General features: G+C 54.8%; 1 protein-coding gene across 1 annotated transcript; it reads left to right on the top strand.

Annotated features, from left to right (window-relative positions):
- The first annotated feature begins 55 nt into the window (after window positions 1-55).
- Window positions 56-9,925, top strand: CSUI_005968 (uncharacterized protein). Its single transcript, XM_068066133.1, has 8 exons — window positions 56-1,166; window positions 1,491-3,467; window positions 4,614-4,656; window positions 5,313-6,132; window positions 6,611-6,721; window positions 7,549-7,627; window positions 8,064-8,174; window positions 8,870-9,925. The coding sequence occupies exons 1-8, from the start codon at window positions 62-64 to the stop codon at window positions 9,898-9,900; spliced, it is 5,277 nt and encodes a 1,758-aa protein (XP_067921891.1). The 5' UTR covers window positions 56-61; the 3' UTR covers window positions 9,901-9,925.
- Window positions 9,926-9,944: the final 19 nt, after the last annotated feature.

A 9,944-nucleotide genomic window follows, 5' to 3' on the forward strand; every position in this document is an offset into this window, starting at 1 on the left:
GGCGGTCTCAAGTTTTTTTCGGTTGCTCGCTTGCGGCATGCACGTGTGTCTGCAGGTGGTGATGCCGGTGTGCGACTCTCTGTCGGGCCCTTTTTGTCCACATATTCCGCATCAACGTATGCTTCGGTTTGGTGCCCTCCAACCCCATCAGTGCTCCTTGGCTCGCGGCGGCCAGGAGCAAGAGCTGGAAGATGAAATGGAAGTTTTTGAAGACGAAAGCGAAGCGCTGGAGCCTGAGTTGGTACCCGCTTTCAGGACATCACTCACTGGTAGGGCCTTCGAGCAAAACCCGGATCTCTTTCTTGCCTACGTGCACCGTATGCCTCTTCTCTCTTCTTCATCCACTGCCGGTTCCTCGGTGCCTGCGACCATCCCCGCGTGTCGCCTGGCTACGTCGTCTCCGGCGTTGCTTTCCGGTACTTACGGCACTCCTGCGAGGCCGAAGAACAAGGCAACACCGGTTCGTGGTCCTGGGGCGTGCGTGGGGGTGGACTGGGGTGTTACGCATGTTTCTCGAGACTGGTCGGCGCTGTACGGCCACAGAACACCGAGGCATCATCCCGAGGTTCCCTACCAGACGCGTGGTCTTTTTCTTGAAAACGCCCTCGGCGATGTTTCATCATCTCCTGCTATGTCAGAAGCTCTTTCCTCCGCCATCGGACAGATAGGTCTCGGTCGAAGCACTTTAGACGATGTTTGGGCTAATGCGGCTAGAAGCAGACATCTGAGTGCTGACGATCTTCCTTTCCCTTTCTATCCGTCTTTTCTCGCCGGTCAGAAAGCCCTTGAAGCATCAGCGGCTTCGCCTGCTCTCTTTCCTCCGGAGTTGTTGTCTTCTCCAAGTGCCAGCACGTACAAGACCTCGGTGGATTTCTTGCCTTCGGATCTTCAGCGTTTCGTCTGCTTCTTGAGACAGGGTTCTACAGGCGTGCACGACCAGAGTCGCTGCATACTGGCCAAAGAACTCGGCTCTTTGCCTGCCAACCTCAAAGCATCTACTGAGGCTGTTCCAAGAGGGTGGGTGTCGACAAGTCACCTTCTGACCTTTGACAAGTCCAAAGCTCCATTCGCGTATCCTTTCTTGGAGAGAACCTACTCGAGAGGGTTGCCTCTCGACGCACAGGCTCGCTGGACAGGCCTCTGGGAGGTCGCGCCTGTTGACCAAGGTACAGAAGAGCGTGTTTTGTGTGTGTGTGTCGTCTTCATATGCTTCGCGTCGGTGCTTGTTTGCGGCCTTTCTTTTCTTCGAGTGAAGTTCTCCTACACAGAAGTGGGTAAACGTACTTGGCAACTGGCGTGAATGACGGCACGCCCCGGACAGCATAGAAGTGTTTTTCCCTGTAAGCGCTTTTTTCTATGATGGTTGACTTGTTTGTTTTATCAGTGGCGTCCTGATGGGCAGTGTTTCGTTCACGCGCATCTGCGTGTTATGCTTGTTCCTCGTTGATCAGCTGCAGACCCGACAGAATTGTGTTTCTTGTTCTCCGTAGGAGAGGACCCTGGGGCGGAGGAGGCAGAATCAGCGAGGGGGCACGAGACCCCCCGTCTCTGGGATGACGATGCTCTCTTTCTTCAACAGTTTGTGCGACAAGAGGTGTCCACACTCGCGCCTGCCGCTCTACCTCGGGTTCCTGCACGCTACTACGAGCGAGGCGTGGGTGGACTGTCTGAGTTGGAAGCACAACAGGGGAGAGGAGGTGCGTCGTTCACTCTTGCCGACCGAGTGTCGACTGCTAAGCCGGAACGGACTGAAAACGGGGGAGCGAACGGTATAACCACACTTTCTGCTGCTTCATTCTCGGACTCTAGACCGAGCGGTCAGGAAGCTGCGACTTCTTTTCTGACAGCCTCATTGACCTCGTTACCTCCTCCGGTTCGTCGCCGTCCACCCGTTCCGTTTTTCACTCTCGCAGTCCTTTCTTCAGGCGAAGGCTCTGTCCGACTCGGTACCTCCTTTGTTGCTTCTGGTGTCTGGGTGAAAGCTGTGAGGAATTTTTCTCCGTCGCCCCGCCACTCGCGGAGCTTTCTGTCTCGTTCGGTTTTCGTCTTCTCGGGGCTTTTGGAGGCGAAGGAAGTGTTCTACGGCTACATCCCCGTGTCCCACCTCATTGCAAAAACTGCGTTGTGGAAGGGGCCGAAGCAGACACCGGAGCTCGAGTTTGTGAACCTTTTAGACTTCCTGCCATCGACCACTACGCCTTGGTCACGGATTGACTCCCTGAAGTTTCACTACGCTCTGTTGCCCCCCGGAGCAAACCCCAACATGACTGGAGGTCCCACAGGAGCGGCCAGCGGTCCCTTTTTTCCGGAGCGACACAGTGGAGGTGGGGGGGGAGCGCGCGTGCTGCCGTCGAGCCTTCAGCCTCTTATTTCAGAGACCGTTAGTGGTCTGGAATACAAAGTTGCCTTGGGCGGCCTGATTGTGCACGTGGCACAGCGTAGCAGCAGTACGAGGTCCGTCTACTACATCGAGGAAAGTAGCGTGGAAGGCCAACGCTTGCTCGGTACGCTCGGTTTGGGAGAGAGCAGCGAAGAACACGATGCAAAGCAGGAAGCTCGGGGGGCGGCTGTCGGGAGAGAAGAGCCGAGTGTTCAAGACAAGTGGCGCGAGATAAAGAAGCTTGCCGGTGATCTGCTGTATGGCGAGCCTCTTGCATCTCTGTTTGAGCCTGACCCCACCAATAGAGGTGACTCCGCAGAGTCGGTCCAGGTTCACTGGGAAAGCTTGGGAAACGCTGACACCGGCAGCGATGATGCCGGACATGAAGTTGGTTTTCCCTATTCACATGGACTGGATTTCCGTAGGCACGGCCAAAGAGACAATTTCATCAAGGAAGCGTCCACACTCATCGCAGGACGACGTAGACAAATCCGGAAGGCGCTCCGTGATGTAACTCTTGAGATCCTTCGCGCCGAGCTGGATGCACAAGCGTTCAAGGCTGTTGCTTCCTCGTTTACAGATGCTTTCGTGAAGTCTGGAAACGTGCGTAAACTAGAGCCTCTGAACCCGGTCATATCGTCTGCCTCGCTTCCACCCTTTGCTGTTCAGGAGGAAGATGGGGACGATAACGACAACGGTTCAATGTATGTAGGTGTGCTCCGTGTCCTCGGAGATCCGTCGGGGGAGTATATCTGGCACCAGGCCGGACACAGCGCAGTGGCCGCGACGGCGATCGCTGACGCGGAGAGACAGAGCAGAGAACGAAAGAGGCGTGGTGAAACAGCTCCGGTCTCCGGAATTTCTTCTTCTGGAATGCTGATGCCGAACTCTGGAACGACGTGGGGAAGCAATCGGAGACTGGCGATGGCTAAGTTTGATAACCTGAACAACTCTGTGATCGATCTCAGACTCCCTGCGAGGTCCGTTGGGGTGTACATACAGCAGGTGCCGGTGGAGGCGCCTCTTATTTCTTTCAACGACGCGTCCGATCTCAAGTTGGTCCTGTGGAGACGGGTAAGCGGAGAATGTGAGGTTCACAAGTAAAGAGCGGGGAAATATTGCTGCGTCCGCTAACGAAATATAAGCGTGAATTCCTATTCTTCCGTGTCATGGGCAAAACGACAAAGCTATCACGCGTGTCATCGTCGTCGGTTACTCTACAGTGCTTCCCTTCAAAGACTTGCCAGTTAAACGAGTGTGCTAGAGGGCTTTTGGTTTCTCGTCATCAATCTTTACTTCGTGTCGGAAGGCCTCTCACCCCAGCGCGATTCTCCTCTATCCCAGTTGCGACGGCGGACAAGACCTGCGACTGCAGAACTTGTGGGGTGGCCAGTGGCCGTGTGCCCACTCCAGAGAACGCGCGCGCCACAAGCCATGCGTCTCAGAAAGGAGTGCGCGTGCGAGTCAGGGGCGAGTACACTCTGACAATTTTGCACTCGTTGTAAGGCACAGATGTGTGACCAAGAAGCCTGTACAAAGAAGTTAGGCTGGTAGGCTCTCTGTACGGTTTCTCGGTGAGAGCAGTAGTGATGATATTCCCCGTCTGTGGCGGTGCCTAAGCATCGCGGGGACAAGAGGTTTGCAGGTTGGGGCGAGCGAAGGGAAGCGCGCTCTTTTGTGAGTTTTGATTTGCCCTCATCAACACTCTACCATGCCGGGTCCTTTAATTGTTCCCACCAAGTGGCGTTGTCCACAACAGAACCGCCACTGCCACACGGCAAAGCTCAGACCCCGCTGACAAGCCAGACAGCTGGTGGAGTTCTTTCGCTTTGCCTTCGGAGCTTGGGCGTCTTGAGTAACGAGCTAGCTGAGCTCGTCTATGGTCCGTGTGCCCCCCCGTCGTACTACAGGAGGGCCTTCTCAGATGATGGGATGCAGTACACCGCGGATCGGAGTCAGACGTATTTCATGGACTCTGCCGGTAGTTCAGTACCACTGGCTAACTGTTTAACTCTTCTCTCGTATCTGGTATAGAGCACTAGCTGGTTCGCTCCTCCCATCTGTCGAAACCAGTCTGCGATTGTTGGTCATGCCCGGCTGCCCTGGCGTTGTATCTCTACCTGACGTGTGAAGCGCGGAAGGATGCTGCTGAATTGGGTGAGTTTCAGAAATGCTCAAGTAGCAAGGGCGCGGAGAAGTGCTGTGTGTTAGAGTGCATGTGTGCTGCTTTCAGATCGGTTTCGACACAGACGGGAAATACAGAAACCTCTCGGCCTGTAAGCTCCTCTGGATGGGACAACAGTCTAGAGCGCGCCTGAGTGTTTTTTTTCTCACCCGCGAGAATACTGATAAGGACGCGAAGCAGTTCGTTCAACTCAAGCGCTGCGACTCATTCCGTGGCTCCGTCTTTTCTTTCTCTGTCCTCTCTCTCTTGGGCGCTCGTTTGTCAAGTGAGGTGTTCAAAGATCGAGGCGGCAGCAACGACCCCCTCGACCTTTTCGTGATTCTCGACTAGACAGGTGGAGGCTGTGGCTTTCCAGTGTCAGGACAGATCCACGGTCCTTCCGCTTCGCCTTACAGGCGTCCGCCCCATTACATAAAGGATATACTGTGTACTTGACAGCGGAGGCTATATCTGGCATGTTGGTGTTTTGGGTAGTCACCTTGAGGTGAACGGGAAGTTCTTTGGAAGCGGCCGATTGTTTCAGTCGACCAGCAGACCGTGTTTCTTTGTGTCATCCTTCCTGTGATCACTCGGTGACCTCCAGTCCAGCGTCGAGCGCAGCGAGTGGACTGTCGGATCGACATCCGCTATTGTCTTCACATGTATCCAGAGCTGCGGTTCTCCATACGTTCTTCTGCGAGAACTTTCGGTTCTTGTCAATCCACCGTGTGGTACAAAACCTCTGTATCGTTTCTTGTTGCCAGCCAGCGGCTCTGGCCTGTTGAAGAACATGAAGGGCGTCATGGACCAAGTTCTTGAGGCTCTCGGGAACCGGCCAGCACGCAGAGAGAAGGACGTTACACGCCCCAAGCCACTTGTCCCGGCGTCCGCTACCACGCCGTCCACGGGAACTGGCCTCCGTACCCCTTCCAAAACAGCTGGGCCGGAGACCTCTCTCAAGGAAGCTTTTCAATCGATTCTCTCGCTCCTTGCGGACTTGAAGGAGAAGCAAAGGGCCCTGCCAGGAGAGACCGAGGAGGACTGGATGATCGCGTTTGAAACGGAGGACGTAAATGGGTCTTTTTCTTCCTCTTCGCTTTCCGCTGCGCCCGGAGAAAGGGGACGTTCCACTTCCTCGGTGCGGCCGATCGCGCCGGCAGCAGAAAACGCGTCATCTCAGGGCCACCTGCCCGCTCATACCCCTTCCGCGCCCCCGGGGGTCGGTGGACACACGCCTGGAGCAACCGGTGTGTCTACCTCGGTTACAGGGTCTGCGTCGCTGCGGACACCGGTGTACGACCCTGTTTTAGGGGAGTTTTCCACCGCTTCCCATTCTGCTGACGGATTCAGGGCTGCCTCGGCTTTGTCTACAGTTTCCGCTGTGCAGCCTGACGGGCGGGCTGGTGGTGGCTCGTCTGAAGGAGCGGGAGTGGAGGGGGGTTTTCCATTGTCTCAGAGTGGCGCTGCCCAACCTCTGTATCCCGGTTCTCCGATGGCTCAAGGGCGGGCGGCGGCAGGGGAGGCAGAAAGACAGAATGCCCTCCCTGGTCCCAACGGAGGCCTGGGTCCTCGTGCCAGGATGCCGGAGGTGAGGTATATTTGCGCTTTTCTCATCCGAGAGCTTCTGGGCTTTCTTCTCGGTTTCCGTTCTTGCCGACAACGGCTCTTCTGTCAGCGTTTACAGTTCCCTTCAGCTTGTTATACATGCATGTTGTCACTCCATCTTTTCTTTACCTTGGGTGGCGATTCGGTCTGTGTCACTACTAACTGTGGGGGCAAGCGCGCTTATTTCGCGTGGTGAATCTGGACTGTTATCAGCAGTGCTGGAAAGACAGAGTCCGGCAGGGACGTTCTGCTCTGTGACGGAACAGTTGCGGTTCACCGGAAGTGTAGAGTTCGTGGTTTCGTGTCTTGGGAGAGCGAGCCACAAGCCCGCTCGAGATTCCAATGTGGAAGGAAAGACTAAGATAGGTTCATTCTCCTTTTCTCTATATAAAGAGGTTATACAAAACAAACTCCGCACTTCATCCACGCCGGTGGTGAGTTGTGCTGTCTGCCCCTTACAGCGCGCAGCTTTCGTTGATATCGACGCGGGTCCGGCAGGGGAAGGGACAGATTTGCCGCCGGATTTGACCAGATTGTTTTCTTCCTTTATTGCTCGGATTAAGGAGAAGCCAGTAAGTGCCTGAGAGCACCAAGCCTTTCCGAGAGCCGTGAAGGTACTTTACATGTTGAATAATACTGATCTGCGGTTGTTTTGCAATGCCGTGCTGACGGGGAGAGAGCTGGACGGCACTGCCTCACTGGGAGCTTCTACGTAGCGTTGAGATCTTTTTCTGCTCAAAAAGTTGTTCATTGTTGTGAATGACGGGCTTGAGCTAAGAAAGCATATGAGACGGCATGAGCTTTGATTGGTGCTGCATGCACGCGTAACATACTTCGTATCAGTGCGCGCATAAACCCGGGGGTACCGTGATTCGCGGTCTGTCGTCGGCAAACCGTTAACTTATGATTCAACGTTAGACAGTCCGCATCAGTTGCGACCGTAAATATTCATTAGTGCTTTCAAGTTTGTTTTATACAGCTATCTCAAACTGAGCTTAGCTTTGTTAGCATGGCGAGGTACTGCGTCAGGAAGTCGCCTTTCATGCCAAGAGCCACCGGCTAGACTGGGGGCGAACAAGCGCTCGTGCCGCTCGCGGTAAGAATTTCCCTCAAGACGCCGGCTCCATGGTCCTACAGCGCCGGCGAGGTTGTCCGAAAAAGTTTAGCTGTGTCCGTAAGTTGCTCGGAACGAAAGTGTCGAGGCCTCAAGAAACTGGCAGTATTGCGTTCTCTGCGACACTCTGGAGAGTGGGCACCCGGAGGTTCGTATACGTACTGCCGAAACCCTACGCCAAACAACACACGGTATCAGGTTTTCAGAAACAGGCCCGTAACGCTGTAGTGTCACTTTTGAGAGTTTGCCAGTGGTGTTGCTTGGAAACTGTACTTGCTGTTTCAGGAACCTGGGCGGAGAGCGGCGAAAGCTGAATTCTCAAACTCAAAGAGCAAGACGGGGGAGGACCGCTCGAAAGACAAGAGTGCGTGTAAAACCTAGGTTGCTGCGGAGCGGGCTTTGCTGTGTCGCAGTGGTAATGGTCGGAGTAACAGCACTTGACACTTCTCTCATGTCGTCTCTGCACCAGCCAAACGAGGCCTTTTCGAGCACGCTGTGCGACAGTGCCGCGTCGTGTTCTCCGGTGACGGACCTTCTTTGAATAGCGGCTGTTGCAACACAGATCACGTGTCTATACAAAATGACATACCCAGCGAAGGAACTTGGGTTGGTAACTTCCGTAGATATGTGTGTGCCGTTCCGATGCAAGGCACGTCCAGCTGGAGCGGGGGATTTTTCTAGAAGAACCAGAGAATAGCCGGTGAGGTCAAAGGGATGGCTATCAAGCTGGAATAATTTCTCCGCAGATGCAGCACTTCCTGGATGCTCCCGTTGCTCTGTCTTCTCTCCGTGAATCACAGGACCCCCCATGGCGGAGCCGTTTTCTTTGGGATTCATGGTGGGCCCCGACGGACGGGTAATGCCCCTGACGCTAGGGGAAGGAGGTATGCTATCGGGCGACCGTCTTGCTGGTGAGTTTTTTTCTTTATATACTTCGTGGTAGTATTCCCCTGTTAGCGTCTCCTGCTTGAGTATGATTTTCACTTGAGGACGGTGCAGTCCGCGTCAACGCCTCGCGAGCTGCCAGACGGGAGCTGATGCCGACGTGGGGGTGCGGCTCCTTGAAAGTAGGCTCTCTTTCTCGTGATTCCCACTGTTCGCGGGTATTCACTTCAGAAGGGGGACAACTTTTCGCGAACGTGTGCTGCAACTATGCAAGCACAGAGTTTCCCTTTCTTTGTGGGTCGGCGCTTTTGATACTCAGCCGTTAAGTGTGAACCTCTTTGTAGCGTCGTTCAGTCTTATCGGGCGTCCCCACTCCGTTGGCCGCTGCGAGGTGGCGGGCTCACGGGCTCCCCCTAAAGACAACCTTGCAGGCCAGTGTCTTCCCCGGGGACGTCATTGTTGTACATACCACTTTCCGGCTCCGTTCTCGCTTCTTTTGCATCTTTGTTCGTGTGGTGCGGCTTTTGTGCGAGGAGCATTCAGGGTTTTCCCTGAGCGAGGTTACCTGATCAGCTTCGATAACAATCTGAATCTAGGCGCTGTTCTGTGACCACGAACATACTATAGGTGGACACAGTGAAACGCATTTCCTGTCGATACGCTGGCTCTGTCGGGAAAGAGTTGTTGATGGCGTCACTTGCCCTTGTCTTTCTTCTTTCAGAACAGTTACCGGAGTTCCTGAGGAGTATGTCCGGCAATACCAGTTTCCTTGACCTGGCCGGGAACCTCGCCGGTCAGCTGCAAGCGCAACAAGCTGCCGGTCCGCTAGGCGCTCCCGTTGATCTCGAACAAGTTTTGCAATCTTTCACAGCCGGGCTCCAACACAATCATCGAGGGACTGAAGACCCCTCAGGCGGTGTCTCTATGCCTAGCTTCGCGCAAGTCGCCGAGTTGCTAGCCAACCAGTTCAGCCAGGCGAGGCAGTTTTCGGCCTCTGGTGCTGCTTCTTCCTCGCTGCCGTCTCACGGCGATACGGAAGACTGGCGATCGTCACTCACTCACAGTATTGAAAGCCTACGAGAGTTTGCCGGCCGGTTAAGCAATGCTACACTTTTCGTTAGTTTGGATGACAAGAAGGCCAAGGCGGAAAGTCAGGCTCATGGAGAAAAGTCGGCCGACAGTGACGCAGACCTACCGTTTGGGTTGCCGTTCGGCTCCTTTCCAGCCGCAGGAGGGTCCTTGAACGAACGTGTCTCTCCGGACCAGATAGGGGCGGCAGTGCTTGCAGCGATGACAGGGATGACGTCAGTCGTCTCACCAGCCCCACCGCCAAATAACTCGACCGAGGCACGCATAACTATGGACCAACACAAGGGCGTCCTGGGTGGGGAAGTGGTCAGCGCTTTAGAGCAAATGAAAAGCTACATGGGATTCGATGTAGTTCCTCCCGAAATGCTGGGGTCGCACTTCGAAAGAGCAGGTCCAAGCAGAAATTCAGCAGGACAGAGTAGCGGGGGGGCGGGGGAGGGTAGAAGGCGACCGCCGCCCAATTTATTTGCCGAACTATTAGGAGTGAAAAATTCAGAAGAGAGTGAGCTTCAGCCGTCAAAGAACACTAGTGCGAAACAGAAGAAGCTGCCACAGCAGACTCCGAAGGGGGTGTCGAGGAGGCCGAAAACCGGGGTACTGAAGGAAGCGCAGTCCGAGCAGACGAAATTTTCTGAGGAGTCGGGAGTCCTTCCAACCGAGTAAAATGCGTTTGCTGCCGGAAAGCCGGCAGCAAACGCATTTTACTC

The sequence above is a fragment of the Cystoisospora suis genome (genome assembly GCF_002600585.1).
Source record: "Cystoisospora suis strain Wien I chromosome Unknown contig_2970, whole genome shotgun sequence".
NCBI lineage: Eukaryota > Apicomplexa > Conoidasida > Eucoccidiorida > Sarcocystidae > Cystoisospora > Cystoisospora suis.

Bases quoted from the DNA above. Each gene is read 5' to 3' on its own strand.
- CSUI_005968 (XM_068066133.1), top strand. From the start codon at position 62: ATGCCGGTGTGCGACTCTCTGTCGGGCCCTTTTTGTCCACATATTCCG. The intron at 3,468-4,613 runs GTGAGGTTCACA...TGCTGCTTTCAG, and splicing joins GAGACGGGTAAGCGGAGAAT to ATCGGTTTCGACACAGACGG. The intron at 6,133-6,610 runs GTGAGGTATATT...TGCCCCTTACAG, and splicing joins CTCGTGCCAGGATGCCGGAG to CGCGCAGCTTTCGTTGATAT.